Source organism: Lichtheimia ornata, assembly GCF_029851405.1.
Source record: "Lichtheimia ornata isolate CBS 291.66 chromosome Unknown scaffold00080, whole genome shotgun sequence".
Classification (NCBI taxonomy): domain Eukaryota; kingdom Fungi; phylum Mucoromycota; class Mucoromycetes; order Mucorales; family Lichtheimiaceae; genus Lichtheimia; species Lichtheimia ornata.
The window spans coordinates 75,077-95,756 of record NW_026695400.1 but is presented as its reverse complement, the minus strand read 5'-3'; the positions used below and the strand labels follow the sequence as shown (position 1 = coordinate 95,756).

Here is a 20,680-nt window from a genome sequence, read left to right as displayed (position 1 = left end):
CAAGTCTTTTACTCGACAAATTCTAGATCTTTTACTCTATCTTTTGCATAAACATCCTTGTATTTGCCGTACAATGCCTTGACGCTTTCCATGTATTGGTGATGTAATTCCTGCACAGCTTTATCCACATTCTCCACATCGCCCTTGGGAGGATCAATGGGTTCACCAACTAATAAAGACATTGATGAGAAGCGTGAATCGATACAAAAAGGGACTAGGGATACTTACAGACGACATGCATGGGGCGGCGATGAGGCATCAGGCCAATATCATCTATATTGAAATTATGATCAGCAAACGTTGTCATATAGATGTCCCCTTTACTCACAATTAAAGATACCACGACCATGGAAAAGAGGTACGGTGAAACCAGCCAAGCGTTGTGTTTGTCTCTGGAATTTACGCAACCATGATCCATCATCATTCTTGACTTGCTCGTACAGCTCGTTCTCGCCAAAGTTGATAACAGGAACAAGGCTGGCACCTGTTTGAAGGGCAATCTTGCAAAAGCCAAGGCGCTTCTTGAGAGTCAAATCCATGACACCTGGTCTAGCATTAAGCGATTCGGAAGCACCGCCAATAACAATCGCAATGGATCTTCCAGGACCAGACTTCAAAACGGCCTTGCATGATTGTTTGGAAACGTCACACATACCCAAGGCAAGGATGTAGTCGCGATGCAGGGGAAGTTTAAAGTTGCCAGCCAACGTCAAAAGGGATGGGATGATACCAGGAAAATGTTGAGAGAATCCATTTCCTTCGGTTGCAAACGTGGTGATGGCGCCCACTGAAATGATGCCATGGGGATGATAACTATCATGATCACTTGAGTAATGGGTATCTTGACAGCAACTGATTTGATTTTTTTCCCTACCCAAACTTTAAAGTGTACGTACGTGTGAGCGAGAAATGCATGTGATACATCGTTTCCTTCTTTTCCCTTTTTACTTACCACGTAATTCTTTGTGGGATCCAAATCCGCTTCCTATTCACGCTTTCACTTAACCAATGTCTTGATGTTGTTGTCAAATGATGTTGATACTCTACCTTGACGATCGTTGCGGGGAAATACTCGGCAAACAACTTCCATAGTTGCCAATTCCGTACCCATTCAACACGACGACCTCCACGACATGGCGCCTTATCCATCCACATCCATATCAAATACGGTATCAGCAACGGCCAGAACAATGGTATCGCAGCGAGGAACATGAAAAAACACAAGACAATCGATGGCTCAATACCCCAGAAGAGAACTAGACAAATGCAGCCGTTGGTGTCAACATGCATGCTGTAGACCACTCCAATTACCGGCCGCCGTTTGCAATCGCCGTCTCAACGGCACTTTCAAAGGTGCCATGCGCACTGGCAATTCTGTTGAATGCTCCATTGGGGAAGCTTGTGGTGTCAGCTATATGAAATAGAACGCTTGTTTTGATTGGTCTCAAGCAAGATGATACGAATAGTAAGTCACCGAGATTACTTTAGAGACCCCCCTGAAGCACCATCCATCACTAATGCCGCTGCACGTTCTATAATGTGATTGATTTATACCTTCGTTTCAATAAAAAAAAGACAAGTCTCAAGAATCCAATATCGTGGACGAAATCTACATAGGTAATTTCGGGTACCAGTTATGCTGTCTTTTGAGATGGCTGTATGCATGGATATGTACAATCAATTCAATACGTTACCAATGCTGCGTACAATGAACCACTTAATAACTAGTTTACAGCAGGTATCAATTGTTTGTGGTGCTTTGTGCGCTCATGCGCGTAGGTGAGTTTAATGTTCAATGACCGCTCCTGGCATGGCCCATTATGCACACACAATGATACCAAACATGTTGTTGACCTGTACTTCGCTTATGTCATTGTCGTTGATGTGTACGGATGAGAACATGAGAACAAATGTGGTTGATTGTATTAAGCTCATAGAACGAAAAGTACAAGATCAATGAAAGCTCTTTGTGGTGGGTACATTTTTAAAAAGGGGCTAAGAAGAATTCATTGTTCGAGTTGCATGCAGATCGCTAACCCAATGAAATCATTTGAATAAAGCAGTTGACAGGGTGGATGGCATTTTCCATTGACTCTTTCACTTCTTGGTGTATTTAAGAGAATGCCACGAGCCAGCAAACGAGTTAACAGGTTTTCCCAACCTTTGCGAGCTATAAGGCCTGATCGACGACCTCCTCCACTAGCTATCCAACGTATAACAGTTACACGTATTGGAATCACCTCCGTCATTCAAATCCATCCTAGTCAAGCCTACATCAAAGCCAAGGATATCATTGCAATGATCGAAAAGGATCAAAATCACCTTATAACTAATAGCGGCGAATGGGTTCAGTCGCGTGAAATACTGGCAGCAACAGAAGGGTTACTCGATACGGCTACACCTCAGGGATCAACATCCACTGATACTGGGTATAGCTTCACCGAGACTAAAGAAAAGCGAGTGGCGAATGCTTTTATGCGTTATCGCAGTGCTCATGCAAGAAAGCTTCATTCTTTATTCCCTGAGTATACCCCAGGCGACATATCCAAGTTCCTAGGAGCGGTGTGGAGAATAGTTCCCAAAGACGTGAAAGACAAGTACCAGCAGCAATGGAAAGATTCACGAGAGGAACAAGTTGAGAGGTTTCCTGATTACAACCACAATAGCTGGAAGAAGAACAGGCAGCAGCAGCATACATCTTTAGAGGCGTCGTATCTCGATTCGGGTGCGTTTGACGTTTGGCATAACTTTGACATCGATAGCAGCCTATTCGATCCTTCTCTCGGTTCTTTGCCTAGCTACAACTCAGCTATGCCTACTCAAGACCCTAACATGGATATAAATGAGTTGATCAACAGGCTTAACGCTTCCGCCCAAACCACGACAACAAACGAATTCACTGGTCCTGTTATGCCACCTCACCATCCTGCAGCTACAGCAGCTAATCCTAACTCCGATATCGAGGACTGGCAAGCACTCTGCAACTTTATAACAGGACCTTACTCTGAAATCGACACTGCCAGTAGTTTTCCGTGGCCCGCTGTCGATAATGCCACCTCACTCATGACACCGTGCTCAGATAGTACCAATTCAAATGCAAATACTTTAGCATCATTTCCCGATTTTCCTGATTTTAATATTACCAATCCTCAAGATATCGATGCCTGTAACCATAGCAACAATGTCCATTATTCACACCGATAAATGAATTACACATCCTATGTCCATTCATAATGCTTCAGCATCTCATGTTACAAAAGTCCATATTCCACTGATTTTCAAATAGTCTTCAAGAGTATATAAAAAGAGGCAGGTACACTACAAAATAGATGTTGGATCATACATGGTTTCAAGTCATTGTGCTTATCTTTATCATATCGTGGGCTTTATTGCTTCGTGTAAATTCTCTAATGACTATCAATATAGGTGAGCTTAATCATGCAGATAGCTTCTGGCTTGTGTAATCAATCATTGTCGTAAGGCGCTTTACCACTGGAGATCCACTACGAAGAACATGAGCCGAGACACGTTTCGTTCGATCATAAAAGAGAAAACCACAACAATACTTGATAGATGATGAAGCCGACAATGATCGTATAAGCCTTTTGGAGATCTATTGCGATGATGGAGGAGGTGGCGGTGGTGGTGGCACGGCATTGTATGATTGCTGATAAGGATCATCATTGCCAGAAGGTGGTGGTGGCGGTGGTGGTGATGATTGTTGATGATGTGGCGGTGGTGGCGATGCTTGAGATGGTGATTGCTGTTGTTGATAATCTGTAGAGCCACTGCTATAGCCGTAATAATTATAGTAGTTTGGATCATATTGATACCCGTAGTACTGGTAGTATTGGCTGTAATCATAACCCGCATATGCCGCTTGTGAATTGGCTCCTGATGTTGCATTGGCCTCACCTCCTTCAGCTGGTGCTGGTGAACCTGATTGCCGTGCGTCTACAGCATTGGGGGTTGCTGATCCGGATCCTGTGGATGGTGGTGGTGAGCTCTGTGGATGCTGATGGTTGTAATATCCATAATTCTAAAAAAGCGTTTCGATCATTAGTTAAGAAAAACCCAATCAGTCATCATCATGCTACTTACTTGTGAGTAATCCCTATTATAACCACCACGTCCATGATGTCCATAGTATCCTCCATAAGGTTGTCTCTGTGCCCGATCATAATCAGCCTTCACAGTATTGATCAGATCCCTCGTAAGCTCAACGGCCTTTTCCAGACCTTCTTCTCGTGTGCATCTACGATAGCAAGATGTGTCAATAAATCAAGAGATCAATGCAACGTATAAAAGTACTTACGTAATGTGAACATGTAAAGGTTCTTCAGCCTCCAAACCAGTGCTTGTTTCATAGAATCCTGATCCTTTGCCTTTCAATTGCACTCGTGTACCCGTTTCACTTTGAATATGCTTGACGAAAGAGCCCTGTGGTCCGACAATCTTTGCCCTTAGGTTGAAATGAGGCGTACTTTCCAATCCCACATAAATCTTCTCTTCGAAAAATCGGCGTTCTCGCTAATGTAATGTTAGGTATAAGACGCATCTCACATTGTCACAATTGATCAGATCTCCAATACCATCATCATCATCATGGCAAGAGCTCCATAAAAAATGTATTTACCTCACGTCGTTCAGCAGGATGCGGTGTAGGTGCTGGAAGAGTGGCGTTTTGAATCATATCCTCGACCATGACAACTGCCTTCTCCAATGATTCCTTGGTAGTAGCTGAAATATGCAAATACAATGGTGGTTCTGTATCGGTTGCCAACGCCTTATCGGGATAATATTTGCCTCGTGTGGTCACATCTATTCCATATGAATAAGTACATTGAAATCCTTCACACAATACAAGCTTGCAAACATACCAGCATTGGTCTCACGTTGGATTTGTGCTTGAGTAGCTCCTCGTGTCAACATGTAACGGTTCTTGAGATCGTTGATAGGGATATTCTTGACAAACTCGCCGTCGCCCTTCTCACGCTGCTCGTTGACCGTTTCTTTGATACCTTTCTGCGCAAGAATGGCGTTGATCTTGGCAGCAGCTGCATCTATATACCAGTGTTAAAAGGCTGTCCTTCTCATTGAACGATCCAAGCTTACCAAGAGCAGCCTTTCCAGGATCATCACCACCTTTGTCGGATGAGCTATCGTTTGCTGCTGACGACTTGCTGGAAAACTCATCGGTTGTCTTTGTGATTTTGTTGGCTGTCTCTGTATGGCTCTGCCCCTGATCGTCAAGATCCCATTTGCGTTTCCTATGATGCGCATGAGTAACGTATCCAATAAACTAGGCATGTTGCATACTTTTGAGCTGTAGTGTCGGCTGCCATGTTGGTGAAGGGTGTTGTGTGTAAAAGAGAGGTGGGAAAGCCGTTACCTGCAACATGTTCCGACAAGGCCCTATCTCATACAACGGATTGGATTGGATACTTGATGCACCTTCTATTGCCTTCTTTCTCACACAGGCACATCCTCATTCAGGCACCACCATCACCATCTGATCATACATCATCTTGTCAAGACCAATAGCTGAGAAATGATAATCTATAAATCCTGCACCCATCTCAAAAGAAAACGACCCTATTAAAATGGCTAAAGCTTCGTTCGTCGACTTTTGAATGGATTAACATTGCCCAATGATCTTGTAGTATCCATCTTTACAGTTACCTGCAATCCCCTGCAATCCTTTGCCGTCCATATTTACAATAAGAGATCACCTCTGAAGTAAGCTCCCCTCTGGAACAATGTCCAGGGCAGCGAATTTTCAACCAGCTATTAGTCTCTCCATCACACTCCCGACTTTTTTCCATTCCACGGTATATGAACGATGCTCCTGCTTCAGCCCATCATTTCCATCCTTCAGCTTTCTTGATCCGAGAGGATTTGACTGAGTTATGGTCAAACACAGAAGTATCATCCAATATGAGAAAGATCAAATTGAATAATTATTTGTAAACTACCACTTGATAGCCCCTTCCTCCCATTCACTTTTGTTGCCCAATCCAATGCATGTGAACGATTCGCCTACTCTAGCCCATCAATCCCATCCTTCAACTTTCTTGAATCGAGGGGATTTGACTGAAAAACGCTCAAACAGAAAACATCATCCAATTTCACAAAAATCATTTGGCAAAGTTATTTGTGAACTACCACTTGATAGCCCATTCCACCCATTCACCTTTGTTGTCCAATCCAATGCATACGAACGATTGTCTTGCTCGGGCCCAGCATGCCCATCATTTAACTTTCTTGATTCGAGAGGATTTGACTGAACAACGCTCAAAGAAAGAAGTATCAATTCAACTCATTTAGTTTTCCACTTCTTCCAAGCTCAGCTTCTTCCCTCCTCTTCCTCCCATTCTCAACTGTTGCCCCCTTCGAGTACAATTACCACCTGTGAACGATTGTCCTGCTTCAACACACCCATCATGTCAACCCTACAGCTGTCTTGATCCCATTGTCTTCAACTGAGTGGCAAGTCCATGGCGTGATCACCCCACTACACCACACACCTTTCTTCGCACTCTCTTGCACACTCCTCTGCCACAACCAACACGTTACAGCATTCATTCCAGTGGTTGTTATTAGCAAGGTGTTTGTTGCATTGTCTCATACAGCGTCCACAGCCTTGTCACTCTACTACAACACACGCTCTTGCACACTCCTCGGCCACAACAACACGTAGCAGCTAGCAAGATCTTTATTCCATTGTCTCAAGTGGCGTGCAGCAGTCTTTCTTTGCGTGAACAGCAGATAGTCATCGTACAGCAGCAGCTTTATTTACGTGTAGCAACTTGCTTCAATGCATACGCGTTGTTTTGGATATGGATATGGATATTGGTATGGTACATGGGATGGATCTGGGTATATACGATGCGTGGAAAAGAGTGTATCCATGTCAACTTGTCCATTGACCTTATCATCGCGATCGGTTGGTGCATCTGATTACGTACTCTATACGCTATTCCATGGCAACAACTACCATCATTCTTTGTGCAACTTGTCAACCATCATCATCCAGCTCCACCTTTGCACACTACGCATATGATTTGCCATCACGCATCAAGTGCCGGTTCACATCCATCCGTTCACCTTTGCACAACACACGCCCAAAGGATAGAAACTTGCCACATCGATGTATCTCCCCTATGACAGCAATTCGATCTCTCTTGTGAATGATGTTGGATTAAAGGATTTGTCGAATACGGGATTGCGTTGGTCACCCATTTCTCAATATGTATGGTGTAAGAGATCATCCTTCTTCCGAATGGGACGTTGTTGTGTGTGGATACTTGATGCATTAGAGTATGGAGAGGTTAATACAGGATTGTAGCAAGGAACTTCACTTGTAAATGCTGTGAGAAAGGAAAATGACAGGAAGAGGAAGGATGTGATCAACATTCTACTAGAGTAGCATCTTATTAGAAAAGGCGTATGGTGATCATTGGTAATAAATGTGCGCGTTGCCATGCTTGGTTCAGCAATTACCCCTTTCCAAAGCATTGATCCATTATACCACGATGATTGTTACAGCATGCTTATTAGATTCCCAATGCTTTTTCGGCACAACTGCTTTTGCAAGTAGAGAATGCTACACATGATACGCGCTTTGGTGATCTTTGATAAGACGCATTTGCTTATAGCTCTATCACATGATACAACGATTCAAGTGATCCCGCCCCATTATACCCATACACAATTGAACCATCTTGCTTCCTTTGAACAAAGAAATTGTATTTCTTTCATGTGGGGTTACCCCCCGAGTGTCTCTCTATTTGCAACTTCTACAAGAGTGATATAGTTTTTCAAGATGGATGTGTTGTAATGTTGGAGCGAGTGATTAAAGGAGAAGATAGAAATGGCGTTTAGAACTTCTTGCCGAAGAGGATTTCTTGAAGGGCATCATAACCAGACAAGACACCAGCACCAGCAATGGCACGGAGAATGTTAGCACCAGCACCCTTGAAGAGAGACTTGGTACCCTCGTTGGCAACGATTTCCTTGAAGGCGTGGAGAGAAGAGTCATACTTGACAGCAGCACCAGAGGTCATCATCATACGTCTACGGACGGTATCGATGGGGTAGGAAGCAAGACCAGCACCAGTGGTAACAGCCCAACCAAGCAAGAAGGAAGCCAAGAAGTTCTTTTGGAGGTTCTCGGGAAGAGCAGGCTTAAGAGAATCGTACATACCGAAGTAAAGACCACGGTAGACAATGATACCAACACAAGAGATGGTGAAACCACGGTACAAACCGGCAATACCATCAGACTTCAAGGTCTTGCGGTAGACATCAATAAGACCGTTGAATTGACGGTCTCCACCACCCTTGGCAGCCTTAGCATCGTTAGCAAGACGAGTACGAGCGTAATCAAGGGAGTAGACGAAGAAAAGAGAAGAGGCACCAGCAGCACCACCTATTTGAAAAGAGATTCAAAATTTAGCTTACACTCGGTCCCTTGATTTTTCCACTCCGATGCATGTGTATGTATGTATGTAAACAAATAAACTTACCAGAAGCCAAGTTACCGGCGAACCAAGCCCAGTAGCCATCCTTCTTCTTGTCCTTGTTGAACATACGCTTGAACTTATCCTTGAAAGCAAAGTTCAAAGCTTGGGTAGGGAAGTAACGGATGATGTTGGCAGTGTTACCACGCCAGAAGGAGACAACACCTTCGTCCTTCATGGTACGGGCAAAGCAGTCGCCAATGCCCTTGTAGGGGGTAGCAAGACGACCTTGCTTGATCATCTCATCTTGGTTTTGGATCAAGAGCTTGATACGCTCAATGGGGGCAGCAGCAGTCTTGGAGACGGCGGCAGAGACACCACCCATAAGGAAATCCTATCATGTAATGTTGTTGGTTGATACATGATGTTGCTGATAACGATGCTGTATGTGTATTTAAACCACTTACGATAACGAATTGGTTCTGGGACTTTTCGGCCATTTCTGTATAGAGAGGGGTTAAGGAAAAAAGGGAAGAACAAACAAGTTCCCCAATCTCACTTGTTCTTAAACGATAAATTTTTTCTCGGTCAGCTTCGTTTGCGATTGGATGTTGTCGTCAGGGGTCGGGTCCGCCCTGGCAATGTCATCCGTGACGTTTGTGACAATTCAACTCATTATAACATGTGCCACACACAGGTACGGTACGCTTTCTTTTTTTGTTGGGTAATCATCGATTACTGCTTTTGTGTAAGAAGTACAACAACCACCCCATCCCTTGCCTTCGCTTATTGCACTAGGTCGAGATTGGCTTTTTCACCCCTGAAAAAAAGTACAGACCTTACCCCTTGTGCCTGGGCAACTTTTCCTTGTTGCAAGGGTTGCCACTGATCATTGTAAATGAGTTGCTTGCATAGTGGACTATGCCTCTCTTCATACACTTTTCCTTATCAAATCCAAAATCAACATAGCCTAAGCATTGATACGGCGTTGCCACCTCTTAGAATAAAGACTTTGCTTCAGCCGCCGACTTGCATTATTTAGCTTGTCTGCATAAAAAATAGGGAGGCACGTGCATAATGTCAGCCTTACATACCTCTTATCTTCCATATGTCTGTAAATTGCCCTGTACCAAACATGAGCTTTTGCTCATTAATGAAATGTTGCCTCCTGATTTTGTGTATGTTCATGACATGATTGAATTCGCCATGGCATAGCATATAATGGCTTACATCAACAACGTCAAACCCCACGGGGTAATGATGCACTCGCCATCATCCTTGATCATGCATCGCCTTCATACCCAGCTACTGTAAATACATTTGGCGCATTGGTTATCGATTCAAATTGTGTGCAGCACGTATATCGATAACTCAATCGGTAACAACGTAAACTTCACAAGCTCGTTTGTTGTTGTTGTTGGCATGGGCGGACTGGAAAATCAAGCGGCTATTAACGGTGGTTCCACCTATGCATGTAGCTTTCGGTATACTAGAAGGTGCAAGTGAATATGGAAATAAAGGAAGAGGATGCTACCCGTTGGTGCATTGTGTATGCGAAGGAGGGTGGCGTTGCATAAGAAAACAACATGCACATCGAAGAGGGTGTGAAGTACAAGGTAGAAAGGCCGTTGTGGCTCTTATCGGGAGGGTAACGATGAGCCAACATGGTGCTTTATTATCATTTAGACTTTACATGCGAGCGTAATGCGATGTATCATATTGTCAATGGCAACAAAGCGATCGCTAGTAATATGATCATCCATTTAGTAAAGATTGATCATTCTAGTGCTCATACGGCACGACGATGCAACATTTTCCATTTAGAGAAATCAGGTCGACATGGCAACCATTTGAGTGATAATGTATTGATCTATGTCACAAATGGATATTGTTGCTGCTTTATGGTATGATGGAAGCAAACAGGATAATTCAATACCAATGCCAAGGGCGGTGCACAGATCACATTATTTGGAACGATTGTGTGACAGTGTAACAGCGGCGCTGGAAACGAATGGCATTATCGAACAAAGGACGAGCGGATGACTAAAACCATGGTTGCTCGTGCGAAGTACAGTATCCACAAGCTGACATGTTCATAGTACCCATTTGTGCATGTGTATGTGGATCATACGTATATGTAAACAAGTGATGGGTGCATGTCGTGTAGAGGGATGATTGTGTTGTGTGGGGATAATAATGATCGCAAGAGCAAGGTTGTATGAGCACCTACGTAAACGAGTGGTGTCTTTATGATATTGCTGCTATCCCCATAATAGTTTATCCCCCATGACATCATTGTAGACCTCTTTTTCAATAACCAAATCATATATGCCATCATCAAGTAACCTTTATCTTCGTGATAATCAAGATGTATCCGTATTCAAATATAACTGGTACACTACTACATCATGCTGGGGGATGATTGTGGGAGGTTGCTATGTAGGTCCATTATGGTGAAAGTCGTTTACGATCATGGCTCATGTTGAAAAATGAAGGAATAGTAGGGTGATCATCGTTGTGTGCAAATGGGTGAGAGCTAATGGTTGGTCGAATCAAGGTCTTGTTGATGTATGGCGACTTTTAGCTGCATGGAGAGGTCGAGAGTGTGGTTTTCCTCCTACTCATCAAAGGTATGTAAGTTATCCTCCTCATCAACGCTCGCTTCGCTGATTAGTTATTACCTTCAGCATGAACGTCCATTTGATCCCTTGAGTGCCAGTAGTGAGCTTCCATTGACATCGGTATGCAAACATCAGCAATAAAACAAGAGCCTTGACGCCTCCCATCCAGTGGAGTCAATACCAACCTTGATCACCTCTAAACAACAAGGCGGTGCCGCTCTTGAACATCCCTTCCATAATGTGCTTTGTTGATTGAGACAATGCTGATCAAAAGTATGTTGATGTTGGGTATGTTTCATTGGCGTACATTTTGTCGAGCATATCAAGAGCCGTCAATCATGTCCTTCTAGCTGCAAGCATCATTCGATCGTCCAACAATAAAGATCCTTGTTGAATACGCCATCCAATATCGCGCCCGATTAACGGTTTGATCCAAACATGTGATGATGGTGGGTAGGAGTCGAATTGCATGAAAGAGGCTCTTCATCCATGGAGTGCAAAAGATCCAAATGGATTGCGGATATAGCTGGACAAGGATAGCTTCATAACCAGTAATGAGCACGACCTATTATGATACCCAAGTGTTAACCATTATTCGTGAAAGAAGAAAGATATCTTACCACAGCGTCTGTCACCCAATCCTTTTCAATGATATCTCCTTGATCACCTTGTACCACTTGTTGTAAAAGCAATGATACGTCTTCTGATGATGGCCACAGACCCAGCACTCGCTACTTGTCATAGCACCTTTCATCCAAGGAAACCGCCACATCAACTCGTGTTGGATGCCGAACAAAAAACAAGTGCCTTCCATGGCTTGGGCGTTACCATCCACGTTGTCAATGATAGTTGTGCTTCAGTTCCCCAGTCGTCTATGTCAATTGAAATCACCCTGTTGTCTTGTACTTGTTGCGCAGGTTGGGACGTTCATTGTCGCTTCAATGGAAATAAAGACACCTTGTGCTGATAAGCAATGTCGCTTCAAATGAGTTGCCATCTGGTTCCGAGATTGGTGTATTGGTGCTTGGAAGTAAGAGTGGATCGTAGTGTCGAATGTAAACCCGCGTTTGAAGGAGGAGGAAAAGAAGAGTGGTTACCCGCTCCACCCTTTCAGCTTCCATATAAGGATGGCGGTTGTTTAATAGTGGTGTTCATTCATGCAATGGCCTGTTAAGGGATCAGTGATAGCAATCAATCCTCAACAATGAATGTATTACTTGTTAGCTATCACTCTTTGTATCCATTTACATCACACACAATCAACATGCCAGTGACAAGTGGCTTTTATGAGGTCTGATCAACGCATAGGAGGGTACTACTACTTATTGGCCATCCTTGAAAGCTGAGCTCGCTCCAACAATACAGGGCCTATCCATCCATGTTACCATAACACAGCACGCAAAGGCGGATCTTTTCATCATCGCCTACGTCATACCATGGTCGAGAATGCCAGCTTTTTTAACCGGGTTCGATGTCGCCTTTCAAGTACCAACATCATCTTTCATGATGATCATAGAAACCAACGTATGAAAACACCATTGATCACATGCTACAACTATACTTAATTTTCCTTCATTGATGTCTCACAATAAAGGAACATGATACCTCTTCACAATGAACATGCTGGATTTTATTTTCATGCCCTGCTATGATAGTATTGATCGATACGATTCTCAACGTTGCGCTTGTGGTAGTAGCATCACGCATATCTATACATGACGGCAAGTTGCAATACACAAGTTATGATCAATCACGGCTGTTTATTAGATGCAGGCTATGCGTATTGTGTACATACCAAGCTCCGTGGACCTATTTAGCACGATGTCGTGTTCATCATGTGGTTACGTTAGCACAACGTACAGCAAGGTATGTGTCAATGACATGACGGCGATCACTATGCAGACAAAATTTGTGATAATGTAATGTGATCCAGGTCCACCTGGTGATCATCATCTACTCACGCCTACCACCACCATTTAGATCACATCGAGTGTGGTGATGACTTTGCATAATGCATCCATTGTCCACTTTTCCTGATACATGAATGTCGTGTGGCTATACGCGCGGGATGGACAATAAACAGATGTAATCCGACAGCAGCTGGAGGACCATGTGATCTATGCAGTCAGCAGCTAAGACTCATTTTGATGATGCGACGAGAGGGGGGCAAGGGGGTGATCGTTGTACAGAGTAAAACATTTAGTAGATCGTGTAACAATGTAATAAAGCGGCTTCGGAAACGGATAGCATTATCCGATGATGAGATGAATGATCTACTTTGCGATCATGCAATATGCAACCTGATGCAAGGGCATCCATGATCGGTAGGTTTAAAATAAAATGGTATGCGATGGACCACGAATTTTAGGTAAAAACAACCAGGTAGGATGGCTTCTTGACTTGTGTCCAATATGGCAACAACCATGCACGATAACGTGAGCGATAAAAACCCGACATATTGGATCAAGTGTAACCTACAATTCCAATGCAACATACCAACGCGTTCCAAGGCAAGTCATCTACTACACCATCATGTGGGCTTGTGTGTGTGTGTGTGTGTGTGAATACATGTGCGTGTATGGGTGGTGTATAAAGGATGCTTTTGACACAAACATCATCATCTCAAAAGAAAAATGACTCTCTCTCAGGGTCTATCTACTAAACGTACCAGCCACGGTCTTATGCTGTTGTATGTGTGTGCCATGGAATCCTTTCCAGCCACTTTGTGTTGAATTTCCAATTCAACCAGGATACCCAGGCAGGAGAACGTGCATGTATCGATGAATTCATTACGTCTGCTGCACGTTACATGTGTGTGTATGTGTGTGTGTGCAAAAGCATAGAATCATAATAATAAGGCTTGGCTAGATGATGGATGGTACCCCACCCCCAACTTTCCGTTTTCGGTATATGGTGTGATGAAGCATGTTGGGTAATCGAGAAGAACGTCGTGGTCGTGCAACACTAAAATAGAAAAATGGAATCATCACGATTGCAATAATCTGTGTGACGCTTGGTGATAAAGTAGCACACACACACACCTTTTTAATTCCGTTCGCTCGGAAGATGTATATATAAAGCGATAAACGTGTGGATTTCCTTTCAAATAGCATACCCGTCGACACGCACGAGACACAACATCATGCGATACCCTCAGCGTCCCACATGTTAAATTTATATGACCAATACTTTTGTGGGTGTGTGAATAACCGAGATTTAGATATCATAATCATCGCCGAGAGAAAAGTACGACATGTCGATCTTTGCCATATTTTGACAGATGAGATAATATGACAATGCCTTTATGGAGAACAAGATGAGGAGTTGAAGAAAAAGGTCCAAGCAACATTAGAGTTTCTCGAGAAAGTTGGGGGGGGGAGAACCGTGGTTGTGAGTTTACATTTCCTCCAACAACTTGTTGAGTAATAAATATGAGTAGTGTTGTATGTATGCATTACATGGAGAATGCATGTGGCACATACTACGACTCTGACAAGCGTACTCGTCTTTAATGCATAGATCAAAAAAGGGGGGAAAGCGGCGGTCAAGGAGCTCGTACGTGTGGTGGTGTGTGGGAAGATAAAGATGTGCATGCAGCTAATGATGATGGCGTCAACATCATAAGGGGATGTTTGCAAGGATCAAAATGGAGCCGAATCACCGGATGATGTATTGTATGATAAAGTTACAAACATATCAGTGTACCTGTTGTTCTCATTGTGACCATCATTAGCAAAGGATAAAGAGGCCAAGAAATGTCATAGAAAGGGTAAAAGACGACATCTCGGATGTAAGTACCGCGTTTGGAAATTGATGATGACGGCTGCATATGCACATCCAACTCGTCTGAGCACGCACTTGTGGGTTTGCCATTTCGTTGTCGATACACCGAGCAAGAGGAGAGAGGTATCTTATCTTTTCTCTTTGCATGATGCAGCAGCAGCAGCATTTGCGTCTACTATCAAAAGGTTGCATGTGTGCTTATATTTAATGAGCACGATGATATAGATGTGTGGCACAGCTATAATATACGTGGATCGGGCTATAATCGGCCCACATTGTATATCAAGGGGAAGAGGACACATGTGTGTATGATTGATAAAGCAGGCTGTGTGTGTTAACGTATAGCCATCTTATTGACATTGTAGTAGTAGTCACCACCCGTTTTCTTTTCTTTTCCCATCCCGTATATAACCGGAGCCATCTGATGTCATAAACCAGAGAGAAGAAGAGAGATAGGGATTGGGTTGTGTATAAAAAAGGAAAAAGCCATGGCATGTTAAGCAATAGCAGCAGCAGCAGCAGCAAGATGTGGATGGGGTTGGTTGGATGGATGGATGGGGGGTAGGATAGAAGATTTGCATTAACGATCAAAGAGAGGCACACACGCAGAGGCAGGCACCTTATGACATGAGGGGAGAGAGATGTTTGGGGGAAGGAAACAAAGAAAGGGGGAAGAATAATGTAAGTACATGAAGTTAGTATTATCAATACTCGCCTGATGCTCTTGTTGCACACACAACAGGAATTTCTCGAAATCCAAGATAAAAAACAATTTATTGTCATGTTCCTTAGGTTGTACGAGCCTCGGGCTTTACTGCCAGAGAGATATCGGATATGAGGAAAGGCATCAATCCGACGAAGGTGATATGCATTAATGTTATAAATCGGAGGAAATATAATAGCGCGTGTAAATAATGAAGAGTATTATTGTATTTGTATATATGCAAATGAGACACACAACACATGGAAGCAAGAAGGTTTCGGAGAGGCACAGCATGTTTATCTTTTTCATCTGGATAATGAGAATGTGGATCCCTTTGTGTTGGCAGGCGGGATAGAACATGGCACTGTAGCAAAGCAGATTCTTAGAATTTTTATACCTTCTTTACCTTTCTCACGTTTTCACTCTCCCTTCTCCTCCTTGTTTTATTCACTAGCTACCTTTCTTTTTTTCTTTCAACCCATTTGCTCCTCGTAGTATGGCGAGCTATGAGGCCGATTGTGAAGATCTGTCAGGCGATGAGTCTTGGGAGACCGACACTGCTACCACTACCACCTTTCTCAGCAGCCGACCTGCAACAACACAACCCCTCTACGCTTTCAATGACTCCATGCCTCATGTCCCAGCTCCAGTAGCAGCAGCAGCAAGTCCATTATTGCCACCACCACCTCCACCCATGCACGCCATTGAGGAACTAGAGACTGCCGACGATCCTGCGGCATACAGTGACGATTCCGAATATTCACTTGACTACGAGTATTTGGGTCCGCGTAATCCCAATTATCGTCCTCGAGATGATGCTGACAGCGATGCGTCCGAGTTGTCTGATGCTGATCTGGATATGCAAGAAGCCGATAACGATCGTGAACAGCAACATGAAGCTACAGCAACAACTGCTACAGCAACAACTGCCACGGCAACAACGACAGCGGGGTTTGACATGTGGGACGAAGATCCATACAGCACAAACGACTATACATGGGAATCCAACGATATGCGATTGACATGGTTTATCAAAGCTCGCAAGACACAGTTGGCTCAATTGGATGCGATGGCACCATGGCATCGCACGAGTTTTTGGCGAAAGGAGAAAGGATGGCCACGTCAACTCCCATCTTCATGCTCAACTACCAACCATGATCAATCAGCGAATGCATTATGTCTTGTTCTTGGCAATTATGGTCTCTCAGAACAATTGTATGCCATTTATCGCAACCGTATCTTGGAATGTGGTCGACCTATCATTATGGATTCAAGACGACAGCAGCACCAGCATCATTATCCTTCCATCAATCGAGGAGGTGGAGGTGGAGGAGGGCATTGGATGGGAGAACAAAGATCAAAGCAAGATCCTTTGACATGGATCGACAGTGATCAGCGTTCCTCCTCCTCTTCATCTACTTCTATCAGGATACAAGGATCAACATTGGATATGGATGGAAAAGGCAACAACAACAACAATGGTGGTAGTAGTAGCGGCAGCAGCAGCAGTGGCAATCATCAGCAACAACAACAACCTCTTACTACTACTACTACTACCACGACAACGACAACGACGACCACAACAGCAACCAGTAACCATGAAGGTGGATCGGAGGATGACAATAGCAATAGTGGTACAAGCTCCAATGGCAGCAAGTTTTGTGAAACGCACTTGTCAGTCTCCTTACGTCGGTCATCGACATCCGACCATCCGACATACAACCACATGCTGGCATCCTCCTCATCTTCCGGGGATGGCAACAACAACCATGATAATGCAAGTACGGGGATCATTTCCAAATTTGTTCCTTTCACCAAATACATCCGACGAGCCGATTTCCCACCCGTATTTCGACAAGATTCATACATGGCATTGGAATTTGAACCATTGTGTCTTGCTCAGAAATATGGATACATGGCCATTGGGGGATTGGAAGGTGAATTTGAATTGTATTGTTGTCATGATCAAGAGCATCCACCACGCAAGATTTGGGGTACAAAGTTCAAGAGCAAGAACAATGTTCAATTGATGACCAATTCGGTTCAAATTGTACGACTATCACGACTCGATCAACCCAACGTTTATGATCACATGTTGATTGTATGCATGAATGAAGCTGGTGTATTGTTATATCGCTTACCGCCTCATCACGATTGTCTTGAACAACAGCATCATCATCAACAAGTGGTTCAGCTCTATACGCATTTGAGATCTTTTGACAACGTGCCTATCAACGATGCCAAAGTCAGCTTTGATCAACGGCAAATGGTTTGCGTTGGTGATGATCGATACGTTTTCTTATTTGACTTGGTCCATGATGCAGCGACAGGATCAGTGGTGTTTACGAATCAACGCAAGCTTGTGGTGCCCGTGCACAGGTTGCAGGGTGGTGGAGGAGGTGGAGACAATCCGGCTGGCGAGATGCCCTACTCTTCTCAATATGTGTCATGGAGCCAATCGTCAAGGCATTTTGCACACACTTCAGATACCCATAATCATGTCCTTGTTTGGCGAGCTGAGACACAACAAGTCTTGTACTCAATCGACGCTGCTGGATATACTTACGCCATTGCATTTCATCCACGCCTTGAAGGCGTGCTCGCTTTCACCAATCGATACGGCTATCTACACACCATCAATCTTGAAGAAGCTATTCTCGCTACTACATCATCTTCTTTACATCAGCATACACAACAACAACAACAAGTGGTCAATATCCTCGATTTGGACGACACACAACAACCACTACCACTTTCAGCATCCAGTAACCATGACAACAATGATCAAGAAGGAGGAGGAGGAGAACGTTTGGCAGCACATCAAGAAATTACTATGATTGCATTTCGTGGTGAACGGGATCGACGACTGCGAATATTAGCCAAGATTAATGGGATCCAATGGTCACGGGATGGCAAGTATCTCTATGTGGCTACCAAGAAACGGGTACTGGCATACGAATTTCTTATGACATCTCGCAGCGTAAGCAGTTTGGTGGAGTTGACAGGGGATAAAGTTCGAGAGATCTTTGAACGCTTTGACAGTGCTACTCGTGAACAAGACAACAACAACAACAAGCAACGAATGAACATGACTTCAAGGAAACGTAAGCGTATTGACAAGAAGAATATCTCTACAAGACCCTCCAAAGATCCAAAGATCAGGGCAACGGCTTGGTTTACCAAATGGTCACTCGTTCCACCTCATCTTCGACATACCGTATTGAAAGAATCTAACCTGGCAAGCCATTGGTGAGTTTCTTTCTTTTGCTCCTTTTTCCTTTTTCCACAATACACACGCACACACAACAGACACACACACATGCATATCTCCATTTCCTCTTTGTACATCTATATACTGCTTTATTCTTCTTTTTCTCTTTTACCATCCAACACACCATAACACCCAAGCATATCATTTTTCTCTTCTTTGACACGAACAAACCAACCAACCATTACCATTCATCATATCTCTTTTTGACCGTCGCTTGATCACAGTTCCCATTCGCTCCCTATCACTCACTACTCATGGCTCTTTTTCTTCCATAAAAATACATCTTGTTTATATGTTTCCTCCTTTTTCTTTTTTATCATCATCATCATCGCCTTGAATATATTAAGTCCTTTACTTTGTATATGAAGAAGCTCGTATTGTCCGATATAAATGTGTGTCAATGTTGCTTTTAGGAATGCATGGGTGGGTTGGGGGATGTGGTTTATTGGTGCTGGTTATGGAATGATATTTATGCATAATACTACTTTCCTCCCGAACTATGGTCATCCATATCATCATCTTCATCATCGAGAAAATCGCTTTCTTCGGCAGATTCATACCAGCTAATCATAGCAATGCCATGGTTACCAACGTGAACAGCACATGCCATAAAGAGAACCCAACTTACAAGTTTTCATCTTCTTCTATTTCTGCGGGTGCAGCCAACATGAAATCCTTTTCTGATTTGGGCATTTGGAATCCAGGAGGAATATCCTTTTTGGAGGCTTCTACTTGGGCTATAGAGTTGAAAAGCATAGGTAAGCAACATCCTATGTGTGTGTGGTGATCATTCAATCGTACTTTTTACTATAGAATCAAAGAGATCTCGGTTCTTTCGATATGCCACCTAACGTCCCAAAGTTAGCATAATGTTGGAAAGGGGAAACAATGGTGATTTACTTACACCGGCATCTACGTTGGCAGGGCTTGAGCAATTGGGATCGGCCAATAATGAAATGATTGAAACCAAGACACCTGATCATGTTCCCATGTCAATCATGTCATTCATTGTGCGATTATTCCAATACACTTACTTTCGACTGACTATGGTTCATCATCAAGAATGATACGACAAAGGGTCAGCTTTACATTCATTTCCCTCAAAGTTGAGATTGCTCACCTGAGTCGGGTTCCATCGTTCCTACAACACACACACCCGTATTAGATTATGCAACATCGATCGTCTCATCTCATCTTACATACATCTGCTTTTTCGCCGCTTACAGGATCATCACCTGGTGGATGCAGGATTGAAATACAAAGTCGACCATCCGGATACACTATACCCATTTTCTTTGAATCAATAATCGATCCTCTTGATGACGATGATGATGCCATTTACCGTTTGGATGATAAAACTCGCGATTGAATCGAAACGTAGGTGGGTTAAAGGGATAATCCTCAGGGAACGACATGGTGGCCTAATGATAGCATTCCTTGGTTCGTCAAGCTCACAGCCACCCCTTTCCACACCATCCCCTTGTCTACTTGCCTTGAAATAGCCGCCTTCATAGATCGTCTTTGGTGATCCGATAATGGCAACCTCCCTGACAAGTTCCAATGTGAGCCCATGTATACTTTTAGAATGCCATGAGAAGAGTAGTACCATTCAAAGATGCTGTCGTTTTTAAGATCGACGACGAATCCCGGCACTGGATTTTTTGTCAGTTCTATCAAGGAAGAATAAAAGTGGGGGTTGGGTTGTATGCAGTGAGTTGTCTATGTGGGTGAATGGTGTGAATGGAAGAGTCTATCAACACCTACCTTTGTATTGTCGTTGAAGGATACTAGCTGCGGATGACATTGGATAAAGAACAAATAGGAGATAATCGAATGGGGA

At 43.5% G+C, this 20,680-nt stretch overlaps 6 protein-coding genes across 6 annotated transcripts; 2 read left to right on the top strand and 4 right to left on the bottom strand.

Moving 5' to 3' along the window:
- Window positions 1-8: 8 nt before the first annotated feature.
- On the bottom strand, window positions 9-1,390 carry O0I10_011005 (uncharacterized protein; the record flags this gene model as incomplete). The annotated part of the gene is made up of 7 exons (XM_058490978.1): window positions 9-169; window positions 229-273; window positions 329-813; window positions 875-879; window positions 953-985; window positions 1,048-1,256; window positions 1,312-1,390. 7 exons carry the CDS (start codon window positions 1,388-1,390, stop codon window positions 9-11), a joined length of 1,017 nt encoding a protein of 338 aa, XP_058338268.1.
- Window positions 1,391-2,298: 908 nt separating this feature from the next.
- On the top strand, window positions 2,299-3,204 carry O0I10_011004 (uncharacterized protein; the record flags this gene model as incomplete). Its single annotated transcript, XM_058490977.1, has 1 exon — window positions 2,299-3,204. The coding sequence occupies one exon, from the start codon at window positions 2,299-2,301 to the stop codon at window positions 3,202-3,204; it is 906 nt and encodes a 301-aa protein (XP_058338267.1).
- A 409-nt stretch (window positions 3,205-3,613) lies between these two features.
- Window positions 3,614-5,345, bottom strand: O0I10_011003 (uncharacterized protein; the record flags this gene model as incomplete). Its single annotated transcript, XM_058490976.1, has 7 exons — window positions 3,614-4,039; window positions 4,102-4,255; window positions 4,316-4,530; window positions 4,637-4,821; window positions 4,881-5,063; window positions 5,116-5,270; window positions 5,320-5,345. The coding sequence occupies 7 exons, from the start codon at window positions 5,343-5,345 to the stop codon at window positions 3,614-3,616; spliced, it is 1,344 nt and encodes a 447-aa protein (XP_058338266.1).
- Window positions 5,346-7,880: 2,535 nt separating this feature from the next.
- Window positions 7,881-8,962, bottom strand: O0I10_011002 (ADP,ATP carrier protein, mitochondrial; the record flags this gene model as incomplete). The annotated part of the gene is made up of 3 exons (XM_058490975.1): window positions 7,881-8,431; window positions 8,529-8,856; window positions 8,930-8,962. The coding sequence occupies 3 exons, from the start codon at window positions 8,960-8,962 to the stop codon at window positions 7,881-7,883; spliced, it is 912 nt and encodes a 303-aa protein (XP_058338265.1).
- Window positions 8,963-16,065: 7,103 nt separating this feature from the next.
- On the top strand, window positions 16,066-18,822 carry O0I10_011001 (uncharacterized protein; the record flags this gene model as incomplete). Its single annotated transcript, XM_058490974.1, has 1 exon — window positions 16,066-18,822. One exon carries the CDS (start codon window positions 16,066-16,068, stop codon window positions 18,820-18,822), a length of 2,757 nt encoding a protein of 918 aa, XP_058338264.1.
- A 499-nt stretch (window positions 18,823-19,321) lies between these two features.
- Window positions 19,322-20,644, bottom strand: O0I10_011000 (uncharacterized protein; the record flags this gene model as incomplete). Its single annotated transcript, XM_058490973.1, has 11 exons — window positions 19,322-19,403; window positions 19,469-19,577; window positions 19,642-19,687; window positions 19,745-19,815; window positions 19,875-19,884; window positions 19,961-19,981; window positions 20,044-20,120; window positions 20,183-20,261; window positions 20,333-20,387; window positions 20,447-20,510; window positions 20,605-20,644. The coding sequence occupies 11 exons, from the start codon at window positions 20,642-20,644 to the stop codon at window positions 19,322-19,324; spliced, it is 654 nt and encodes a 217-aa protein (XP_058338263.1).
- Window positions 20,645-20,680: the final 36 nt, after the last annotated feature.